This window comes from Chelon labrosus, assembly GCF_963514085.1.
Source record: "Chelon labrosus genome assembly, chromosome: 10".
In the NCBI taxonomy this organism is placed as follows: Eukaryota; Metazoa; Chordata; class Actinopteri; order Mugiliformes; family Mugilidae; genus Chelon; species Chelon labrosus.
The window spans coordinates 22500083-22525625 of NC_140360.1; the positions used below are offsets into that span (position 1 = coordinate 22500083).

The 25543-nt window shown below is 41.0% G+C and overlaps 1 protein-coding gene across 1 annotated transcript; it reads left to right on the top strand.

Moving 5' to 3' along the window:
• The first annotated feature begins 418 nt into the window (after window positions 1-418).
• Window positions 419-24160, top strand: LOC311493822 (ankyrin repeat domain-containing protein SOWAHA). The gene is made up of 11 exons (XM_084552606.1): window positions 419-835; window positions 5334-5395; window positions 6997-7194; window positions 7833-7916; window positions 12337-12393; window positions 12719-12896; window positions 15315-15414; window positions 17496-17638; window positions 19071-19235; window positions 19626-19721; window positions 21094-24160. The coding sequence occupies exons 1-11, from the start codon at window positions 703-705 to the stop codon at window positions 21270-21272; spliced, it is 1395 nt and encodes a 464-aa protein (XP_084408732.1). The 5' UTR covers window positions 419-702; the 3' UTR covers window positions 21273-24160.
• The last annotated feature ends 1383 nt before the right edge of the window (window positions 24161-25543 follow it).

Below are 25543 nucleotides of genomic sequence, written 5' to 3' on the forward strand. Positions count from 1 at the left end.
GGAATGTACATTTACTCAAGCAAAGCTTTGTTGGTACTTGTACCTTAGGGATTTCTCCATATGCCTCTAAACTTGTACTAATTAGCTGCATTTACTGATAACTACATTTTTGTCATATAAAACAAGAAATTCTAAAATAAAGAAGATGCCTTCATGTTAGCCAGTACACAAAACTAGAGCTGCATCGTCATTGGACTGGCAGGAAGTAATGTGTCAGCTGTTATATTAAAAACAGAGCATCTGCTGCTTTTCACTTAAATCATTTTAGTTTATTGTAAAGGTTTATTGAGGTTTGGACTATTACTTTAACAAAACATCATGATGGATGACGGATTAACATAACGTTATGATATTTGTGCAGGGACCAGGTCTGCATTAAAAAGTTTCGTCAGCACTTTTTTCTTGTCACGGAGTATATGGCAACAGTTTTCCTGCAGCAGGCGACGATCTGAATACTTCCTGCACCGCTGAGCTCCGAGGCTGAAGTGTGAGGAGGAAGACGCTGAAAGGGTTAACAGGAGGAGGCGCAGCGGCGGTCAGCTCGTCTGGGTGGAGTGAAGTTTAGACATGTACTGTAACAAATTAGCCAGGAGGAGAGCTTCATGGCATAGTGAACAAATCCCGAAAGAGTAGAAAATACCCGCGGACAGCCTGGGAGAGACGCGCAGGGCCGCTGAAAGACGCTCCAAACGCCGCGCTGAGATGAGTGATGTGAGCGAAGAGTCGCTGCTGGATTATTTCTACTCGGCCGGAGGCAATTCAGGCAGAGTGAAAAATGCAGATATACTGAGGACATTTAAGCCTTTTATTGGCCACAGCGACCCTCAGTTGCGTGGTAAGTAGCGAGTGGGTTCCGTCGTGGATTTAGCTATGAGTGGAGCTATGAGGCCGAGAACCGGGGACGTGAAATGTGATGCGGCGCTGCGCATCTTTAGAGCTGTGTGATGGGAAAATATCAAGTGACCTCGTGTTTGGAGGACAGTACTCATATTTAGACTGGTGTGGATCCTGTAGTGTAAACCCCTCAGATTCCACGTCATTTCATTGTTTTAAAGCAGACATCTGGTTTGCATTAAAAGCCTCCTAAGAGTTTCAAGCAGGAATTGTGTAATTTCCTCCCTGAGGCCAGTTAAAGCCAGGATCTGAACCAAGGCATCACCAACACATGCCACCATGCAGTGTCACATGAAGGCCCTGCAGCTCTTCATGCAGAGCTCAGGAAGAATTGGGACTGTTTTGCACAATTTGAGTCCAGGATCACTCTCTCTCTCTCTCTCTCTCTCTCTTTCTCTCTGTGTTTGTTCCTCTCCACCCACTGGTTCCACAGATGATTATGCAATCGGTGTCCTGAATCACTGCAAACACCACAATTCTACTCGTATTTGACCGTTGCTGGCAAACGTCTTTGGGAGTGATGTTGTGCAACATCTTCCCTATTACGCCTCGTTAAAATAGTGCCGTCAAATTCGACAGTCCTGCCGGAAATCCACCTAAAAAGACTGATTATAGAACTTTTGGGAGGAGAAATAACACAATCTGCAAAGTTGGAAGTGAAAACAGAACTGCAATTAACGCTTCACTTCATACAGTAGTTTCTAGAAGTCAATTAAAAGCAAAACAGATGTCACAGATCCTCCCATCTGAGCGTTTGCTTCTTCTCCTGGCCATAAAAATACCAAATATCCTAAATTTTTGGACAAATTAAGACATTTACGGAGTGAACTGGTCAGTTTTAACCATCTTCTGATATGTCATAGATCACTCAATATAACAAGAAACTAATAATCAGATTGATCAATATAACTGTTGTTAGAAGCCACATATTAGTAGGCAGTTACAAGGTAGAAAGGTCTAGATAAATATTTCTATATTCTATATTTCTATATTTAAACGTCCAGTGTGAAGTATTTATGATGATCTATAACACAAATTGTATAATCACGTAGAATTAGGAATCCATTAGCTTAGCACGAGCTTCCTCTTAAAGGGGAACTACTGTTTTTTTACAACCTGGACCTTATTTCTAGCATAAAATACGATCATTTACTCACCCATATAACTTTTGTGTTATTTGCACTCTTTCAGGAGATAATTAGATCAGCTTCTGTCCATATAGTGTGAGTGACTGGGGCATCGAGACACATCCTCTAAATAACGCATTATCTGTTATGATATGCTAGTGCTATTCCCCGTTGAGTCCTACTGCTAGTTTTTTGCATCATGTATCATAACAAAATATTGGCGAAATGAACGAGTTTCGTGGCAGATAATGCGTTATTTAGAGGTTGCGTCTTGATGCCCCAGCCACTCCCACTATATGGATATACGCTGATCTAATTATCTCCTGAAGATGTGCAAATAACACAAAAGTTATATGGGTGAGTAAACGATCATATTTTATGCTAGAAATAAGGTCCAGGTCGTAAAAAGCAGTAGTTCCCCTTTAAGGAGCGGACCCTCTTTATTGTTGTCAACCAAGTTGTGGCACCATATTTCAATAACAGCTCAGGACAGTTAAACCAAATACTGGCTCTACGAGAGGGCCTTTTCACATTTTTACACTAAAATATCTGCTTGGACAGGTAGTGGGTATACAGTTGCTCCTAGATCCTACATACTGGTCCTTTAAGAAACAACAATATAAAACAACCAACTAGGACACATCTTCCAATCCCAGCCCTGTTCCTGGGGCTGCTTGTTGTGATTTAGATTAACCCATGCTGGAGACCATCAATTTGCTGATATAAAGATATTCTGGTAAAAGAATAATTGACATTAACCTGTAATTACCAATTTTGGCCACAAGGCTTCTCGCTCTAAAGAGACTAAACACAATAAACAGAGCAGCAGCCTCAAAATGGCGATAAAGCCGAATCGGTGCCTCCTCTATGGAAATGTTTCAACAAATTGCATCAAATAAATGTGTCCTGTTTAACTAAACAAACCCATTTTTCGTGGAGAGGCTTTCTTTTACTTTTAGAGTTTGAATTTTTGGAACTGCGTCTTCATTTGTAAAGTATGTTCATGCATTTGGAAGTTAACTGCGGGCTACAGGAGGAACACTGACCTATGAAACAAGGACAGCCAAGCTGAACAGAGATCCCTAACATAAACCGTGACTGTTGGATATACGGTACACTCACAGATAGATAGACTGTATAAATAACAGACGCAACAGGACAGACTGTTTCTGCAGATTGTAAACATGCAGCGCAAAGTGTGCAGGCACTGCTGATCTAAATATTTAATACAAGCTATGAATTAAGTTTCCTCTCCGAAAAGGCTTAACTGTGCCATGCTTACATTAGCCACTTGGAGCCACTTGTCATACCTGAAGGCTATAGCACAGGGTATTAGATTAGCAATGTAGCATTTTATAGCTTATAAATTAAGTTATATTCGCATGAAGAAGATTGATTTATTCTCATAAAGTGTCATTGCGCAGCTTTAATTTAATAATAATAGGATTTACTGCAGCTTAGTGTAAAAGGATGCCCCATTATGAGCCTTAAAATGTAAAGAATCTATAAATGACTAGTAATAAAATATTTTTGCATTTCTAGTTGCAGCCAAATCCCAAATAATCTTGCACTGATGTGTAATTCCTCCACTGAGCGGTGCCTTTACCTTTGGCCCTGTCTGAAATACAAACATATTTCAACCTCCTCAAATGATTATCCAAAGTGACCTTGTACTGCCGTCGTCCAGATGCTATGTCAGCACTGCAGTTGTTGACAGGGGTTTATCGAGCCGCCTTGATACTCGGCCATCTGACATGGCTGTCCAATTAGAGAAGTGCTTCCCACACATTTAAAGTCTGTCATAGCATGTGGTCGCTGCTTTTCATGTCATAATTGTGATGATAGCGTTTTAATCATAATTAAGTCCACATGCATGACTGGATGTGGAGCTCTAATGGGGGTGCTCTTTTTTATCAGATCCCAAAACTGGGCCAGGGAGGGAGGCGTAGCGGTGTTGGGGGGGAGGAGGTGCATGTACATGTGTATGTTTGTGCAGACCTCTGGCTAATAAATAACTGGTATACTCTGTTAGTCACTGTGCTCAGCGAGGAATTCTTTTGTTGAGACAAACGTAAGTGGCAGCTTCCTTTGGATTTCCTGTTGTTGAGCTGTGCATCTGTCTCGGTACAAATGTGCTTTCCGTCCACATCAGGAAAAGGAAACGCCGCAATTGTCTTGAGCTGCGTGCCCCACGTACACCTAGGCATGAATGGAATACCTACATCATGCTGTGCTCCATTAGGCGCCTCTGCTGCCTGATAACCGGCTCTTAATCACACATTCTGCACAAGTCCAACATCTGCTCTCTGGTGTATACAAAACGGAGAAAGCTTTATCTGATGAGCTCTATCAGCTCGTCAGTGGCAGTTTGTTTGGTTCCCACAGGAAAGATTTGCAGTAGTGGCTCAGGTTTTTGCCTGGAGCGAGATGTGTTTGGATCTTTGTTCTGGCTAGAGGGGAACACACTTCCTCTGAAGACTGTAGATGTGTAACAGTTGTTTTCGCAGTGTGAGCTGCAAGTAGCTTAGTCAGCCAGATTGGTGCAAAACTCATCCGTCTTATCTTTATTTCACACTAAGTAACAAAACATCAGCAGCTTGTCCAACAGACTGTGGCTCACAAACCACACTCTTTTTCTGTGTTTTTGACTATAATATGTGCGATAGGAATAACAAGTCTAAACACACTAAATCAGCAGGTTTTTGTGATGTAAAAAAAAATAAATAAATAAAAAAAATATATATATATACTGTATATATATATATATATATATATATATATTACAATAATGCTGCAAACCAGTGTGGCACAGTTCAGATAAAAAGACAGACGTGGAATAGAGGCCATGCACGGTCCTTAAACTATATGCCGCTCTAACACTGCATATTTCTCCACTGTGTGATAAATGAAAGGATTATCTTATCTTATCTTATGTGACAGGACAGCCAGTACTTGCCAATAAGAGCTGTTGCTCATTTAACGTAGTAGTGGGCCTCTTGGTTGGCTCTTTCTCATCAAACTTGGAGGGATGTCCTGTTCCTGATAACCTAACCGTTGTGTCATATTTTCTCCACTTGTTGATGACTGTCTTCCCTCTGTTGACTTTTAGGGACTCTGTTAGAACATGAACATTGTCACTTTTTTCAATAAAATGAAAAAAAAGTAATTTTGGAGGTGTAGTTTGAAATAAGGGGACATCTGTGGTGCCGCTGCAGTAACTAATGAAAAGGCAGAATATATTATTTCATGTTTTAGGGGTCTAGAGTCTATATTTAGTTTCCAGTTTTTCACCTCAAATATTTTCCCTCGCAGCTAAATACAGAGAGGAATTCAAGCTCATCATCGACCGGATCGCTGTGGTGAAGTCCGAGAACGTGAGTTAAACTGTTCAAATATTTTTACCTTTTCTGGAAAAAATGCTGCGCTCCCCCTGACTTTCTGCTCATATTTCTACACTGAGGGATAAAGGGTAACGGTTCAGTTAAACTGCTGTTACTGAACAAGGAGATGGCCAGCCTGATTGTACGCACTGGTCTCCTCCCCAAGAGACGACAGCTGCAGTTTGAAAGTTTCTGGAAACTATTTGTGGTTTATTTTTACATACTGACTAAATGTTTCAGTGAGATCAGTCAACTCGGAGACAACTTGCGTATTATTTATGGATGATTCTGAAAACCGATGCCACTCTCATATCTCTCTGTTAAGTATGAAAAGAGAGACACGACAGAAGACAATAAGCTTAGCTCTCTGTTCAGTGCTATAAAAAGAAATCTAGCCTACATGAACACACTCATTTGTGCTTAAGCAGACAATTAAAAAAACTATTTATAGATTTAAGTGGAGTTATTAAGTAATTCTACGTTTTTGTTTGTCTATATACAAATAAGTCAGGACACTTTTATTCCTCTGGACCGAGAGCCAGCCTTTTCCCCACTCCACCACAAAATAGTTTGGGTCTCTATAGCTAATTTCTGAACTTATGACAACTGTACAGTGGTACAACTCATATATCAATTTTAATATAAGTAAATCATGGATAATTACAGGCATAGGGCGCTTTTAGTGACAGGTGGATGCTTTCTCTGTTTACTAGCCATCTGCGTCAGCTCCGCTCACACTCTACCTCTGTGCTTTTTTGAATTAGTAATGAGTAATTGCATCCTGACTTTAGCTTCATATTTAATTGACAGATACACACACGAACGGTAGTGATTGTATTAATGGCTGCCGCAAGCAATCATGAAATCTATGAATGAAGAAATAATTTAAATAATTCACTGGAGACCTGATTAGGAAAGACTTTTTCTGCTGTTAATTACCACAGATAATACTAATCTCGACTATAAAGGTGGAGAAATGTATTCACGGAAATGTCCAATTATTCCTTTTATCTTGACATTTTTCCCAATCAAACTTTTTTTGTGTATGATGAAGCCATTCATACTGTTAAACAATATACGCAACCAGCCAACAACTAAAATGAGCTATTTTTACAGAGTTTATATTAATTATTACGCCACCACGTGAATAGGAGCGGACACCTTTACAGCCTGATCTGTCCTTAATATGCATTCTTTATAAAAAAAAAATTAAAAAAACATAGGGCTGCAACTAATAATTGTTATCAATTAATCTGCCAGTAACTTTTAAAAGATTATGTTATGTGTAATGTCCTGTCTGAACAGCAGTCCAAAAGCTAAAGATATTCAATGTACACTGAGATGTACCAGAGAAAATCAGCAAATCCTTACAGCTAATCATTTACTTACTACGTTTAATGTCAAAAAACTTGGTTCAGATGAGACATTACAGGTGTGAAGAGGGACAGATTACCTTACTGATTACTACGGGAAACTGTATCTGCTGTCTTTTACATAAGACCAAACGGCAAACATCAGAAAATCACACAGACATGACTGTGTGAAAAAAAATGTTTTTTTCTTCTAAAAGACATGTTGTTCTGTTTCCGTCCCAGGGCGAGAAGTATCTTGTCCTTAAGAAGAAATACAGACAGCTGCTGAATGAGCGAGACGCCAAAAATCACGGGACAGACGGAGGCCAACGTCTGAGCCCGGCCAGAACGACGGCAGCCACCGTGCAGTGGGAGGCGGCGACCGACCCGACTTCCCTTCGCCCAAATGAACCGCAAGATGAGCCGATGTCATACGCAGAGGTGAATTTAAAATCAGGGATTCTGAGCTAAATGTTAAACGTGTGACAAGCAGACATGATTCAGCAACTGCACTGGCCGCTATAATGCAACTTGCTGAATGTGCGATGTTTACTCTTTATGCGAGCGCCGCATTTACTTCTAAACAAGGCCCTCTTTGTTGGTGCCTTTTCTCTGCGAGCATGTGTCAGCGTGTAATGACAGACGACCACTGTGAGAGAGAAATAAAAAGCTCTGTAGCTGTGTTGAATCTAAATTCGCCTCTATCAGAAGAAAGAGAAGGTCAAAGGGCTTATGTCTTTACATAAAGGGCAGAGCTGTTTGAAACTAATGCATTGAAGCTTTTGGCAGTCGTGGAAATAAACATCATGCGCTAGTTTTAAAGCAGAGTAATCCTCTGGAAGTACTTCTACATATTGTTCCTGCAGTGAACCTGAGCACTTAATCCTAGACTTGGAGGATTTGATGTATGTTATGTCCTCACATATGATTTATTCAAACAGGCTCTAAAGCAAACATTATCTGTCCACATCCGGATGGTGAAGGGCAGAAAAGAGCAAGCCAAGTGTTAATGACGGTTAAATGTTTGATCTGTGGACGCTCAGATCACACTGTGATACTTTATGCCTGTACTCCTGCAGGAGCCACTTCCTGCCACACAGGTCCAGGAATCGTCGGGACAGAGCAACGGGGAGGATGAGTTGGACAGAGATTCAGGGTCAAAGGTGAGTTTAGGCTGCTACGTTCTGACACAGAGCAGCAGCACGGGTACTTTCCACCCCGTATACTGCACGTTATGTTCACTCTTAGCAGGAAATGTGTGTTGTCTGGAGCGGCCACCTCCAGGGCTGAAAGATGAAGCCAATGCCAAAGAGCCAGTGCAGTTCCTCTAATGGTCACTTGAGGCTGACTCCAAAAAAGTCACTCCCCATAGTCCTCCATGTTTAAATGTCCAAACACACAGCAGAAATAAACATGTTCACAGCATGATTCTTGGCAACTATATGTAGGGAACTTTTTATGGAACTCGTCTATTTAAATGATATCATGGCCTAATGTTATGATAAATGAATAAGAGTGTGGCTGCTTTGAGTTAAAGGTGGATGCCTTCACAAGTTTCCGAGCTATCTGCCTCAGGGTTCACCTCAGCTCCACCTCTCTGACTTCTTCTGAATTAGGCGGAGTTTAGGCTTTAGTTATATTCCCGGCAGTGGTTGCATATGACGTTATAACCATTTATACTCCTGCGCTGGTGTTTTCCCGTCATTGGTTCTAACGCCAAACACGGCAGCCAGTCAACTTTAGTTTCTCTGTGCACTTCAAAAAAATGCAGGCAGGCAGCTAATAAATGTGTATCAACAGTTTATTTTATTGAAATCACTCCAACACAGAAGATGGTGTGCAGGAGGCAGAATGAGGAAGAGTTTTCTGTCTTTGTTCGTCCCCTAAGAAACGAGAAAATGCATTTTGAAATCTGTCACGGTTATTCTTGTCTACATTCCCACAAAGTGTATACATAGTGACGGCCCCATACCCTACACCGTAAATCCAACACACAACCGCAAATCTAGCTTTAGATGGAGTCAGGATGGTTACTGCCCGAGACACCACACTGAGCTTTAAAACTGCTCTACAGGGGATCCTATGGGTGACGTCCCAGAGGGATCATTCATCTTTATAAACAGTCAGTGGTATTGTCCCTTCGTTTCTCCTTCTGGCACAATAGGGCACGTGGTTCTACTCCCAAGCTCTACTCCATTAATCATCAAGTAGACGGACAGAAAAAGTAAAAATACAGTTCATTCCATAATCTAACTAAAGATGTCAGTAAATAAATGCTTCACAAATGTTAATATTTTCTGTTTCATTTTATAAATCGACGGTGAATTGAATATATTTAAGTGTTGAATTAAAAAAATAATAATCATTTGGTGTGTCCCTCGTACGTTTCAGCCGGAGATGTGATCAGACAAATAGTTGGACAAAACACAGTATGTCCAAGTAATCACTGAATTACTTGTGTAATGTCCAAGTAGTCTCTTTGTGATCATAGAGTAGCTAACCGATTCGACAATTAAGGCCACACATTTGTGAGTATAAATAAATAGACTGATCTTTAACATTAAAAGCCTGGGTTATCATGCCTCGAGTGCAAAAACTGGTTATAAGCAAACAGAAAAGAGAGAAAAGAGTAAATAAATGATAAGTGGTTCAAACACGCAACTTCTGCTGCTGCTCATATATCTGTAATAATGGCACTTTTATCACCAGAATCTCAGTCCAGAGAGAATCTAAAGGGCTTTAAACTGCTAGGGATTCAGAGGCCTCCACTTTAATTACATCTACAGAAAATATGATACGAATTAAAAAAAATAGAAAATGATCTGGTTAATTAGCATCTTAGATGTCGTGGTTTATTTGGCCTTTATGTGAGCATGTGATTTTTCTTCCTTTTCTGCTTTACACAGATGCCATACTATTTATTTTTAACTTTTTAAAAAGAAAAAAATCATTTTTCATCTGAGGAGGATTCACTAGTATACATCAACCCCACATCTCCAACAAAAGCTCAGTTTAGTTTCTATTTCAGGTTATTTTTCTGTTATTTTATTTTATTTAGTTACATGTCATTACACCTTGTCAGTGGAATACCAGAAACACACCCGTCCTCTGTTCAATGCTGTCACTGCTTCTACCCACCAGGTGGTGCTAAGTAAATTACCTGGATCTGTAACCCACAGTGTCCTGAATGTGAGTGGGAGGAGAACCAGTTGGTGGAGAATCTGCATTTAAATGAAGCCGCCTGTTATTATGCTAAACAGCAACATGTTGGACCTCATTAGAAAGATAATAATCATTTGTGCCCATTAAAGAGATGGAGAAAAATACGTGGCTGCCCCGATGACCTGCGCAGAAGAAAAATTAAATATGTATGAGTGCGTTAATACAGTCAAGTTAAGTGTGTTTATCTAAGGTATTAGTCAGTACACTGAACTTTGTATTCTGTGTTGACATTTATTTTATATTACAGAAGCTAGCTGTCGGGTTCACCGCAGTGACAAAAACTGTTTTTCTACGAGAACCTGAGGCTGACAGCTGTTTCCTAAAGCTTCCTAAAGCTGGACAGGATTTATAATTCAGAATATGATGCAGGATGAAGCATTCAGATCATTTACGAAAGTAAAAATTTGAAATGAAATCCTGTGAGGAGTTCAGAGGGAAACATCACAGCTTGGTGGAGCTGCTAAAGACTAACAGACAAGTCATATGCATATATCATATGATATATACATATCTTTAACAATGGCTGCGTTTATTATGTAGCAACCACTTTTAAGGAAGTGACCCTGAGGTCACACTCGCTTAACCTGTTTTTGTGCTTTTAATTCATTATGAGAATTACTCTGTGTGCTCATTGAGGGTTTGACTAAAGGCCAAGTCCTCTGAGGTGCCTCACTGCAGCGTACTGTCAATGAATGCCACAAGTATTCCACTAATAATCAGAAGTATCTACAAAAATGCCTCTTATAACCATCTCAATCAGAACACACTGGACTGATCAGAAGGAGCTTTCAGTCAGACTGAAATGGGTGCTGTAAATCTTAAATAAACCGTTCAGTAGGACGAATATTGGCTCCTAATAACCACGAAAACACTCGAGAAAGAATGGATTGGAATAAATACATTCTGTCTCCACATCTTAGGCCCATGTGGGGTGAACATCAGGTGATGTCACGAGGTCTCAGGAGGGACAGAAAACATAGAGGTAGCAAATCAATGAGCTTTTGAAAAGATAAACACAGCTGAAATCAGCGCGGGCAGCAATGCTCAAAACGCGACTCATCTTTTTCATCTTCTTCTGTTAAATTAATTCAGCACTGTCAAAAAAAACCTCTTCTTCTTCTTCTCTTTATGGCATATTGAACACTCCACAGTGGGCAGAACCGCTTGTCAAAAAGGTTCGAATCAAATTTATGTTTTGTGGCATGTAAACGCAGATCTCATACATTTTTTAATGCAGCTCCCATGTAAACAGTTAAGTTTGAATCACTGATCAGAAAGATTTCAGTCGGGTTCAAGAAATATTGTCCATGTAGCCAATGTGTTGTTTGGTAAAAACTTGTGATATAATCCTGTCAAATAAATATAGAGTGTTTTACAGGGGCAAATTGGCAAATGTAGTATAACATGAAATGAGTGGAAGTATTGAAGTTTCTGAAGGGAACGAATAAATGCATGAAGTACTATCACCTCAAATACTTAAGTCCACCACTTGAGCAAATTAACTCTTTCAATTGTGTTACTTTGGCGATTTTGAAATCAGTTTTAGTTGTTAGAGCAATTTCCCCTCACTATAATTCTCTAATACTGTACTCTAATAAACTGTGTGCACTGAACCACCTGCTTAAATATAATTTATCTGCTCTTTCTCTGTTCTATATCACTGTAGACTGAATATATCTGGACACATCTGAAGTCGTCCTCTTGAGCTAATCCAGAAAATATATATAAAAACCATGTGAAGTGCTGAAGGGGTGCCAAATAATGTTATTTTGTTTTCTCTGTCTGTTTTTGCTGGTCTCCACCAAAAGTCACATGCCAGAGTGGAATAGGCTGCATAAACACCGTCCCTCCACTTTGCATGTTCGGCACGCTGACGTGCAAGTTACATGAAAGAGCCGAGTGTTTTAACACCATGACTGTGTGATCTGAGAACAATCTGCAGTCAAGTCCTCCTCACATAAATCAGCCAAAATGACACTCTCATCCGCTGCTGGAAGGCCGCTGTTTTCATTATATATTTTCCTCTAGAGCCGACTCAGATTTTGACAAAAACATGCGGTCTGGTTGTTGTTTTTTAGTTAATTGTTAATTGGATTGTTATTCATTACCTCTTATGTGTGAAGCCCTCACCTCTGTCTCGCTGCCTCATTACCTCCCTATCTGTCTGACACCCTTTGGTCACGTCTCGTCGGCTGGAAAACATCCCCAAAAGTGGGTGGGTGTGAAAGTGGGTGGGTGTGTGTGTGTGTTCCCTGTGATGTTGGGTCATGCTGTGCGAGCATTATGACTGACTCAGTACAGTTAACTTGTGTTAGCTTTGTGTCACAGATGAGTAATAATCGTCTGATTTCTGTGTTCCAGTCGGAGTCGGAACAGGACGAGGAGTGTACCGGCAGTATGGGCTCTGCTGCTGTCGCCGTAAGTCGATTTTTAAACTATTATTATTATTATTTCCTTTGGACTTACTACTACAAAGAAGATAAAACTTCTTAAAGGTCCATTCTCCAAAGATTGAGCTTAAGTTTTGTTGGTTTGGTCTTTGTGAACACATGTCCACTCTCCCTGACCTCGCTAAACAAATAACAGAAGTAAAACTGTTGAACTCTGCGCAGCGTCATCATGGGTGTCTCCCACAATGTGTCAGTTGACTGTGACTCGGCCACTTGTATAGGAAATGGATTAGAGGTTTGTGGCCTCAGCACTATCAAAAGAGCCTGCAACAGGATGTGTGTCTGTGTCCTAGCTGGATCCTATAGAGAAAGAGTGGATCTACTATGCTGCCGGCGCTCGAGTCCCTGACCTCTCTCAGCTGCTCAGACAGGACCCCTCGCTGGCCAACAAGAAGGTAGCGCCGACCTCTGCTCCAACACATCAAGGACACTTTACTACAAACTGGATATTACCATCAAATTCTTGTCAATAATACCATCTGAGAACATGGCAAAATCACTGCCACAAAGTTTGATGGGGCAAGAAACACAAGAAGTGAAATTATCTTTTAATAAAACTCTCTCTCCAAACTTATTTAGAAATAAATGAATGTAAAATTATTTCCCTAAACAGCTAGGGAGACTCTTGAGGGACAGCTACAAACTGCAGGGCAAAGGTCAGAAACAGCCAAGTGGTCATGAAGCTGTTTAACTATGTAGCCTTGCCAACTTATTAACTTGAATTCTGTTTAGAAGCTCATGACAAAAATACCTGTGATAAATCAGCAAAACAGTTCAGCTTGCTAATTAACTCGCTACATAATCTCTCCTTATGAATGAATGAAGAGGCATTAAAGACAACCAATTCAGAGGGAATACGTATAAACTATCTAATCATTTGCTCCATGACAAGGACAGGCAAAGTCCCACAACTTTCATGCTGACGTGGGAGGAAGATATTTATGTTTTGGTCTGGACTGTATTGTGCCATGAATTAGAGGTGCTGTCACTTGTCAATTTAAAATATCCTTTTGCAAGTGAAAAGAACTACATCTCTGGTCTCTGTAGGGAGTGATGTCAGTGACAGCATTCATACCTGTGCGCCCATGTGTTGGCATCATGTGTACTTCACACAGTAGCGGCTGGAAAAGTTAACATATTATGATCAAGAGTTAATTTACACTGAAACCGCTGCAGGCCAGAACAGACAGAAGACTTCCGGGTAGATGGTTTGTAGGACGCTTGTCTGGCCACTGAGACACGTGAACAAGACAAAATGCATTTTAGATCGATCACAGCGGTTTGCAGCTGCACCACTGCAACACGTAGTTACATCTTAGAGGAGGTGTAGTGTCCAGGGCTTCGTCATACCTATGGCATAGAAGTGACACACAACTATAAACCGAGCTTTCGTGATTTCCTTGGCAAAGTGATAAAAGAGGTGAAAATCAGTACTCCCTCCATCTATCGAAAGAACAGTAATCCATGGCACATTTCAAATGGAATAAATATTATTTGTATCTCGTAATTTACAGCTCTACATTCTTTTACCCAAATATGGTCCCTTGGTGTCCACTGAAAGTGGCTAGAATATTTAAACAGATCAGCGGTAACACCGGTTCATATTTGACCTACAGTACTTGTAGTTATGGGAGTGCTCGTTTATTGTGCTTCTAACTCACACTGTGAGTTTTAGCTAATTTGTCTTAACTTGCAAAGCTGTTAAAGACATTTCCACTGTAGGACTAAAAGACCAGGGACATTTTAGGATTTTTACTCTGTGTTTCAACTGGAGGAAGCAGGGACTAAAAAGGCTGCATACAGTTCGCTGGTTAGTCAGACATAACTTGCATACTGCTTCATTCATAAAATAATGTTCTGTGTGTTGAGAACAAAACCAAAGTCATGTCGGCTTCTCGGTTAGTTTAAAAAAAGATTGAGGTAGATGGATAGCGGAGATAATGCAAATAAACAGCGAGCAGGAAAGAATGAGAGACTGTGTGAACACAAGATGAAAATAAATCTCAAAAGCTGTTTTATGTTGGCTACTTATTAAAGCTTAAATAAATAGCCGTCTATCACCTTTTAATCTGCCATCAGTCTTATATCGAGGCTTGAAAAGCAAACAGGAATAAGCATAGTTGGCTTAAAAGCTCCTGTGGTTCTGAAGTTCCTGGAACAATTCGACTAACCAGGATCATCTCTGTGTGTTTCTTTCCCTCTCAGACGTCAGGGGTTGTTTCAGTGACTACACTGACTCTTGATCAGAACGACAGAAGTCAGAACTAAGTTGTAGTAAACTGGAATTCGTCCTCCATTTAACACAAAGTAGACAAACTATTTGTTGATAAAATCACTCATCATTAATGTTTGAGTTCACTAATACATGATTTTGTGTCTTGTGTGTTTCTTGCTCGAACCAGGACTTCACTTCAGTGAGTATCTGAGCCTTTTATAGCCTCTGTGCAACATGCTGTTGATCGTTTCGTGATATTTGTCTAACTAAGCTTTTCGTGTTCTTATTTTCACACATCGCGGCTCCTGACTGCGACTGCTGTTCACAGGGGGTAAGTTTCATCCGTCAAACTTCTATCTGTTCCACAAAGTTCATGTCCAACTTCTTTCCACAAATTTCTAGATGTATCCGCTGTGATTCCTCACTCCCCGACCGGCGTTGCGCTTGTGTAACTTTCACAAGCTCATCCTGCCGTGATTTTCCCCTTAATGGCGTTCTGAGAAGCCCGTGTTAAAACATCCAGATCGCGCATTTCAAAGGTCCACTATCAAAAGGATTATGAAAGATAGCTTTTTAGCTCCTGTGCCCCCCTGACAACCCAAATCCTTTTATTTGTCTCCCTGTGCGCTTAAGAGATTTGAGCTCATGTTTGTTGTCCCTCCCCTGTGTCACAGTTCTCACACTGTCCTGTGGCCACGGCAGACCACCTTCTAAGAGTGGCCCTAAGCCTCTGCCATCTCCACCCGGACAAGATAGCATGGCCGCCATTGAAGTGTAGGGAGATGGGGAGGGGAGGGAGATTAAGGAGAGTCTTAATGCCCCACAAAGACTTCACCCACTTAAAGATAATCTGAAAGTAATAGAGCAGGCTGGGATTAATTGTAGAACAATGCTGGTTGTGTCCCTGGGAAGGTGCTAAGTCCCCCTCAGGCCTCTTTGATGTTCCCTTTAGCCTTCAGCCTTTCCCTGTTCAACAGAGGTGGAAGCTTTTCCAGAGATAATGTACGAAGATACGGAAAAGGTCTCTTCAAAGCCAGGAGTTATTATAGTTGATGTGTATCTGTCAAGGCTTGATTTAGCTCAGCAGAAAGTTCACCACATAGCCGGCTCCAAATCACATGTTTGACCAGGACTGAAGGGATTACTCTTCATCCTGGGAGGACTTAAGTGTTTCCTGCTCTGACCAAATGTTTGTGAGGATCAGGTGGACTTAAAAATATGCTCTTCAAACACTGGCTGGAAGGTGACTTAAAAGTAAGGACATAGCACAGGTCATCTCACCTAAATCCAGCACTTCTCACTCTAAACCCCTTTTCTTTTCCCCTTCTCCTCATGACGTGGGCCTCCGCTCCTGCTGTGACCGACTTCCTCTGCCACACAGTTTGTAAGTACATCATTAGCCCATCACTCCTCACTGTCTTCCTCCGCAACCAAGGAGGTGTCAGGCACACGGGCCTTTGTGTCTCCTGTCGATGTCAGTCCTCTTTAGCCACCACTTCCTTCACTGGGGAGCGCGTGGCGGGACTGAGCCGTCCCTGAGTGATCAGACAGGTGGGGGGGCCGCCTCAGTGTGCGTGGAACAGAAACGAGAGGCGCAGGAGGGGAAGGCGCAGCATCCTGTTCAGCCTCGTCCGTCACTCCTGCCCTGCGGGAAACCTGCCGAACCGCCTGTCAAACAGCCCTTCGGGCAATCTGTCTTTGGATGTGACAGTGGAAAGACAAAAGAGATGGAGAAACTCAGTCCAGACAGCATCTATCACAATCTGTCTCAGACCTGCCGCACACGGAGATGGAGCTCTATCATTTTTCTCGTTGCGCAAATGTTTCCGTTAGCAGCTGCTGGATGAATTTGTAGTGCTAGCACGATTAGCATCAGAGCTTAGGAAGACAAGAGGGCTAGTTCAAGAATGAGATACAGCCAGTTTGTATGACATTCAAGTCACAAAGCTATCAATTCCCCTCTACAGTATAATGATTCTGAATAGCATCCTATCCTGTGCAGGTGTGAAAATGTGTAATATGCGGACAAATATAACTCATAGCGACTATTCAAAAAGTTTAAAAAAAAAGTGTCTGCCATTTTGGCGGGTATTTTCTTTTTGCCACAACTAAGAAAAGTAGTGTATGTCTTGTGTGATCCAACTTTAAACAGTTCTCAAGCAGTGCGCGTTCAGCTAACTGAAACTGAGGTCAAGGGGTTTTCATCCGTCCACAGCTAATATGTAATTATTAAATGGTCACTGTTTGATTTGCTGTGTTAAGGGTCAGACTGAAGGAGGGATGGATGTGGTTACTTAGCCGACATCTGCGCCTACGCCGCTTTCACCTGTTGATAGCACATAATTGCTCCGAGTGAGCAGGAAAAACAGAGGAGATCACAGTCAAACAGGTGGATATGGTTTGTGTTTGACTTGTGTTTTCAGTGTGCCTTGTATTATTTTCACATCTTGGCACATATTTGAGTTTGCATGAGGACATGTGGGTCCATCTGAGACTTCTCTTCTCATGTTTCCCTTTTCGACGTGCGCTGACAGTGTAGCGGTGATGTCTGGGTGGGTCTCCCCTCTGCGGGTCACACTAACATCATCAATCTTCCCCCCGGTGACAGGCGCCCGGGCCCCCCAACTGTGGGCACAGGGCTGTGTTGTTTTGTAATTAGGCTCCGTTAGATGGCAGGAAACCATCTCCCCATCCCTCCTTCTTACCATCCCTCCATCCGTCCACTCCCCTCTGTGCACAGCTGGCCCTCCGGCCTCAGACAGCCAATGAGAAGCAGTCCTGCTCAGGCACAACAACTTGTAATAATGCTGCGGCAGTTGACGAGGCATATTGTATGACTAACACATCTCTCCTTATTGCAAACAGACAGCTCTGCACTGGGCCGCCAAACACGGCAACGAGGACATGGCCTCCCTGGTGGTTAATGCCGGGGCTGATGTCAACACCAAATCAGTGAGTGCACGTTTTCTCAATTATTTTAAAAGGGGCACTCCGACAAGTTCAAGCTTCACTTCAATAAATGATTGAAATGAGAAGAATGAATTTAAAAAAGAAATTGAAGCTGCTGACATGACTTGACTTTTAGTCCCCAATATTCTTCAAGCTCTATACATGCAAGTTATGAGAGGACATATTATGGTTGTAGAAGAACCATTTCATTTTTTTACAAAGACAAAGACTGCATGGACAAGATTTCTTCAACTGGATTGGACATTTAGACTTAACCGAGTTAACCATGGATGCCAACAACAATAATAATGAGCAGCAACTCTGGCTTTGTTCACCTTTCATCGTTCAGCTGGTTGTTTTGCGGCCTCCATGTTTCTGTCCCTCCTGGATTTTAATCGGATTAAAAATTCCTTCTGATTGGTTTCAATTAGTGGAACACTAGAGTGCTGGAGGATCACCATGAAACCCTTCAATCATTGGGCAAAAACTTAAAATACTGTGTTAGAATACATGTAATTATTTGAGGGAAAAAAACAAAGTACAAGCATGAGCACATTGGTGTAGCTGTTAACTACGACTCCCATGGTGCATTTTGATAAGAAACACCAAATCAGACATAAGTACTGCAACTGCTACACATACTGGGTTATTCTCCATAGCCACAGCAGCTGAGGCTCATGGGTAATGTAGTATATTGAGTTGTACTCTCTGCCTAATTTTACAGTTCATATCAGATAATTCAACAAACTAAAAACCTAAACTCCAAAGAAATTCACCGTCGCGGGTAATGATTTGGTCGTGTTCACATCCATAAAGACAGCAACCCCACCAGGCCACAAGATAACCTGGACTTTACGTGTAAAATCAGTGGAGTGCCCCTTTAATGCTCTGCTCCTTATCATTTTGCTTTAGTAAAACGTCCTGTATCACTGATTTATTCATGGTGCTCTTCTGTCTTGCAGCACGTGAGTAGCTGGGCTTTTATCGGGCACTGAAGGGTATGTACAGTTACATGAAAGGAAAGCAAAGTGGCTGTTGTCCTCTGCTCTTGTAATGATCTAATGCTCCCAAATGATCTCTGTGAAGATCCAGCTGTGCAAATGTATTACAGCAGCACGTGCTTTGGGGGCCTGCGGGAGTCCTCCGCTAATAAATCATGTCATGTCACGTTAATTGTTTCCCAAAACAGTGCGTCTATGTGCCAGCATGCACGACTCTTACAGCCATGCAATTTTCAGTGAATTACCAGGCAATTATGTTTTTATCATTATCTGGTGTTTCCATAACCTTTGCTAATTTGTATATATTTTTTTTTCTCAATTTTCATTGGCTGCGTTCGGGCCTGGGAAACTCTAGGGGGTAGGTACCAAAGCCTTCAAGCATTCTGCTTTACAAAAAACTACATTTTAAACTCCTCAGCCATTTACGTGTCAGTGAAGTGATGGCTGAGGGTGTGTTTGCGTGCTAAGGTGTCTAGCCAGTGAAAGAGAATACTGAAGACCTTCAGAATACACATGTACAGATCGTCTTTGTGCACATTTCCTTTTGTTTCACGCCTGTTTTTCTCCTGCAGGGATACACACCTTTACACATTGCAGCGTTGCATGGTCATCGGCGTATTCTTGAGCTGCTCGTAGGGACATATGGTAAAAAATGCTTTCATTTAACACGTTGGCTATAGGGAGAGCACCAAACTACATGCACAGTTGTGACGTTGTCTTGCCTAATGTTTTGTTATTTTTAACCATAAAGATGTAAATGAATTTTTTTAGAAACCTACTGAAAAACTTCTTCTCCTCAACTGACATGTTGTTAAGACGATAAACCTCTTTCGCAGCAATGTTTTTACCAATATAAATCCTTTCAATCAGTTTAAGAGTGACAGCAGGTTGCAACCCTGTGTACGTAGTTTGTTTACCCATAGATCACAGGTTGTTCTTTAAAGCTTTAGGTGTAAGGTGTCAGACAAGAGGATTATCTCCACCATCCATGACGAGACTGAGTTTTCAGAGATTTAATTTTTGTCATGTTATCAGGGGCTAAAGAAAACTTACGGGACTACAGCGGCCATCTTGCATGCCATTACCTGAACATCAAGGATCCAGACGGTCCAGAGGAAGACTGTGAGCTGCGTGAGTGTCTTGTACTTCCGCTCCTGACAATTCTGTCTATGCTGCATGTACAGCTTTTATTTAGGATTTGAAACATTCTGAAACGTTTCATTTCTAAAGTAATTTACAGAAAGTACTGCAGCTTTTTGTTTGCCATGGGGAGTTAGAGGTATAGTTTTTTTCCCCTTCAGATGAAGTCTTCAGTTGTCTGACTGGAGTGCCTCAGGCCATCATTTAAGTTTAAATAAATGTGTACTGCAACTTCACCAAGACTTTATTTTTAGGAATCATTATTTTTTTGGGAAACACACAGTTTGGGTTCAGTTTAGTTCAAATCCACTAAATGAATTTGAATTATTTCTTTCTTTTTTTGGTCGTTTATCGTTTGGTGAAAGAAGACACCCATTATTTAACATGTAATGTTTGCTATTATAATCTTTATTTGCACATTTTAAATGATTTACCAGATAAACGTACAATAGTTCTGTCTCATTTTTTCCTTTTTCCAAAAAGGAAAACAACACGTGTCTTTTTGTGCATGGATGTGCTGCAGGAGGAAAAAGAACAAAAATAATATTCATTTTAGCAGCTATCAATCAACTAAGTCACTGATGTTTTTGCATGTACAATAACTTGACTTAATTACTTAAAAACTGGCAAACTCATCATTACATGAGTTATTCAAGATGTTTTATTGGCCGTGTAGCTCAATGTATCAATGTATTTCCAAACTTGGAAGTGAATTCAACCCAAGAACCTGGACTAGGAATCTGTCCCTAGAAATATGTTTTGTTATTTTTTGCAGATAAGAAGAGCAACACCACTCTTATTTCTGGACACTAAAAATGAAGTAAATCCTGAAGTTAGCTTAGCTTAGCATAAAGACCTTGAAGCAGGAGCAGTTAATGGTCTTTAGGCTACGCAAAGCTGGCGGATTAAGATAGACTCATTCCCTATAACGTAGTTATGCATTTACCTAAGAAATGTAACTGCAGCAACTCTGGTTTGTTCAGAATGCATTTCCACGTCGCTCAGTGGACGGGCAAGCACAGGCAATTCACCCTCCCTGCTGCCTCAATGATTTTAAACAAACGTCTACAACATGAGCTGATCAGTTCCAGTTGGTATTGTTTGAGGCCCACAGAGAAACGATATTGTTTCAGCAGCACAATTACAGAACAATGCAGTCACACCAGGGCACAGATATAAATGCTCACAACGTAGACTCTGCGTAGACCTGTTGCATCAATCTTAAGCTTAATAGGTCTTTTTCAGGGCAGACATTTTGACTCATCACAGTAGGGGAAGTAGTTTTATTTAGATAAGTAGTTTTCTTTAGGGCAATAGAGGACTCCTGAAATTCCCTTAATCAGTGAAGTTTTGTTTCTTACAGTTCCAACGTTTCAAGTCACTCAGGCCAGAGAACGGAACAAGAACAGGAAGCTGGTATCGCTGTTCCACTCCAAGAAGAAGTGGGGCTCAGCGGAGGAGCTAGCTCCAATAGAGGAGGAGAGGACAGGGTCGCATCAGCTCGCCCTTCCTGCATTCAGACCCAGGAAATTCTCCCGCTGAGGGAACACAGACTCCAGGGACGATTTCCAACACCCTCACAGTTTGCCCTTACATTCATACATATTTACGCACATGTATGTACCAAACTATCAATCTGTGTTTATTTATTATCTGCAGACACACACAGGGACACGTACACTTACACACACACACATTTGGACGCTTTAACTTTTAATATTGGTAGTGTCAATATTTAAGCTTACCGTAGAAGTATTTCCTAAAGCCTTTAGATTTCTATGTATGTTGCTAAATGTTTCTTATTGTGCTTCATGCCTTATATTTTTACATGATCTCAGGCCTCAGGCACTTTAAGCTGGCCGTTGCCTTTTGTTAAAGTGAGCACGTAGGTGATATCCTCTACAGACACAATGAAAAAGCCAAAGTCACTAATGTCTTAGTCGCCCTCTTAATACTTCTGCAGCCTGCTTGTGGTCCTACTTCTTCACCGATAATAACTTAATAAAATCGGTCAAGCGTACACTATTCATATTGTTCAAAAAAAATGAACAGTGGCTGTTGTAGATTCTACAAAACATCACTAATGCAGGAGGTGAATACTCCATTTGTTTGGGACCATTTTCAACTGCAGATTTTGTGCACAAGTCAACGATGCATGAGGGATCAACTCATAATAAATGTCAGTGTCAGTGTAGGTCATTAATCCGTATTTAATTACTTTCAAAGAGGAAAAGGCTACCTAAAAAATTCTAAATACATGGATGATACTTGTCTTTTCTTACACATATCAGACTTTGGTGGTTTTGTATCTTTCGGCCTGTTAAAAATGTGCACTTATGTCTTGTTGAGTTTAACAATTTAAAAACCACTCATTTAGGTCAGCTAGGGAACTGTACATAAATTACTGGATTGTTCCGGAGAGTTTAACCTTACGTTTCACTCTTCACCCTAACCCTAAAAATGAAAAACTTTATCTGAACCGAAAAACTACAGCAGCCTCCGTGTAATGTTTCTCAAGTCACCTGCTACTATACTTTTTGCTTTGACTGCAAAATTTTGAAGTAAAACAATGGACACTTCTTACCTCGAGAACTACTTCTCTTCTATCAATATGTTTAATGGCTTTAAGACATTTTGCAGTCTGTAATTATTCAGAAAATTTCAGCAGATAGTGTTGCCAACGTCTGTGTCCAACTTGCTGCATTGAATTTGAAAAAAAAAAAAAACTACCCTGTCATATTGGGTCAAACAACACAGAAATGTACCAACAAATATACACAGATCAGCCACAACATTAAAACCACTGACAAAATAACATTGACCATCTTGTGACAATCCAATGTTCTGCTGGGAAACTTTTGGACCTGGCATTCATGTGGATGTTACTTAGACATGTACCACCCACCTAGACCAGACCAGGCACCCCCACCCCATAGCAATGACACTCCTTGATGGCAGCAGCCATCTGCAGCAGGATGCAGCCTGACACAGGCACAAACACAAAAACTCAAAAAACATGAAAAACAGCACAAAGCGTTGACCTGGACTCGAAATTCACTAGATTCCAAACTGATTAAGTATCTGTGGGATGATTCATAGAGGTCCCTCCCCTCATAGGACCAAAAGGCCCCCACTAACAACATCATGTTGCCCAACACCACAGGACACCCTCAGAAGGCCCATGTCCATTCTCTGATGAGTCACAACTGTTTTGGAGGCACAAGGGAGACCTACACAATATTAGGAAGGTGGTCATAATGTTATGCCTGATCTGTATATCTGTGTATTTGAAGTGAGCAAAGTATGAAGAAGTCACAGTTCCCCCCAACATTAATGTTGAACCTTAATATGCTGCATTTTCATTATTTTTCACTTTGAACAGGTATTAAGTACTGGCAGGGAAAAAAGACATGAAAGACAAGAAACAAGTCCTGCCCTCCCAAAAAAGTCAGAGTACTCTCCTCTTATCAAAAGGGGAAAAAAGCGAAATCCTCCCTGTTCACTGACCCGTCAAAACAAAACGGTTGCATTCTTTTTCGCCACATTTGTTATTGTTCTGTGTTAGAAGGTCGGAAAAGTCATAATTCTCCTATATCAGATAAAGTCCATGCATGCACTGCCAAGTAACCCAGCATGTGCTGAAATGCTTTGAGTGAATAACATGAAAGTTGCATAAATCAACAAATTATAGAGAAATCAATTAATTGCTGAAATGTTGTGTCTGCTAAGATTTAAACATTTCAAGCAAGATTCAGTTTCCTTCAAACTATCTTTCAAGCTCTACTAAAGACAGGTTTCTTGGAGCAAAATCTGTACTTTGCAATTTGGTCGGCAGACGTGTGAAGTGTTTGTGATTTGTACTTGATGGGCTTAAACCTACAAAACCATCAGTGTGCTTCTGTAAATCTGAGCCGGTGAGACATTCCAGAGAACAAAAGGGAGGAAAAAAGAAACCATCGCTAATTGTAACACACTTCAAGGGTTGGATTCAGGGCCATTAAGAGGGTTTTGTCACCTTCAGTGTAGACTGCACATGTCTGATGTGTCCTGGCTGGTTACTGCAGTGTTGTGATGGATGCTTTTGGCCTTTGCTGGTACAAATCAGCAAAAAAAAGAAATTTGTCTTGGGCACTTATTACAATCAAACAACAGTTAACAAGCAGCTAGAACCTCATCTATAAACACTAGAACATACACAACGAGGAGACAACACAAAGTACTGCACAGACGCCAAATAACTTGTGTGTGCCACGTTAACTTTCGCAAAAAAATTGAAAAGCACTATTATATTTTCTTCTACCATCTAGTAAAATTTAATATTGTTCATCATTTTACATTTTTCTATAAGATTTGTGTTTCTAATTCAGTTCCCATTTATTAAACAGTTACTCGTTTGCCAAAAGCCTCCATTACATTTTGTTTTTGCACAATATGTATATGATGAAGATATTTTTTAATTAAAATGCTTTTTTATATCAAAGTGTGTGTGTGTGTAATTGTTTTCTCCTATCTCAAACCCAGTGATAAACTGTTGTCAACTTCACTGGAATGATCTACATCAAACTGGACTCGGCGTGCTGACTTGTAACAATAAGGCCTTTTCTCTCCCTCTCTATGTAATATCCCTGTTTTTTTTAAGCTGCCTTTGATCTTACTTTAACTACCTGACTTTGTGGGCTACAGATGGAGTAAATATGGGCCCTGCGAACTCTCCATACGGCTTTAGACCTTAATTCCTGATTAGCTGAAAAGGGCAGCACTTGCTTTTGGGTCTTGGATATCAGACGACACAGAGGGGAACAGAGGCAAGTGTTTTTGTGCTTCATTTTTGAAGCGGGGATGTTGGGGGGGATAAGAGGGAGTATCTGTAATAGATACTTATCTTACTGCCCTCAAGCCCCTCAAACAAAGTCCCCCTCTGAAGAGATTATAACCCAGGGAGGGCACATTAACTCTAATCCAATGCTTTGAGGCCTTACACCCCCATACCACCCTCTGCCCCACTTATTTCAACCCTTCTGTTGTTGGGGGGCTACCTTGTATCTGGTGCATGTATGAGTAAGGCCTGTGGCTACACACACGAGGGTTGTGTCGGTGCGCATGTATGTGTGTGTTTGTGTGCGAGTCAGGGGGGTGGAGAGGCTGTTTCAATAGCACGCTGACTCTAATGAAAAGCATTGAGGGGTGCATACTGCTGTGTAACTGATTCCTCTCTCTGAAGAGATTAGGCGCTACATTGTTGGTTCGGTTGCTCATTTCCATGAGAGCACAGCCTCCCACCAGCGGCTGCTTGGCTTTGTTATTTTGAGTTGGAAAACACAGAGCCCAATGTCCCTGGCTTCCTTGTAACCATTGTTTCACAAATAGGCCAAAATGTAGATGTCACGTCACAGATGCCCAATAACCTCATTAGCTGCTCTCTGTGGGGCTTTACAGTCAAAATAATGGATGCATGAACTTCAGTTTGTTTCTGCAAAGAATTGAGGCAAAACTACTCTTGAAACCGTTTGTTTCATTGTTATTAAAGAAATTGGTTGTATTAAAAGAAAAAAACAAAGGTATATCAGGTATTTCTTGAACGCCGTCCATCTTTCCTCCATCTTTCTTCCCGTACTTGTAACTGACAAGTAAGCATCATGGCTTTTTTTTATTCTATGTAAATGCTAAAGGAAAACTTGCCCCTGACGAGGAGACATTACTTGAAGCTAGAGGACAACTTGTACGTGTATTAACTTGTTCTAAATAGCTTATGATACACTGTCATGGAGTTGGAAGCACCTAAGAGTGTGTTATAAACAACTATAATTCAGTCA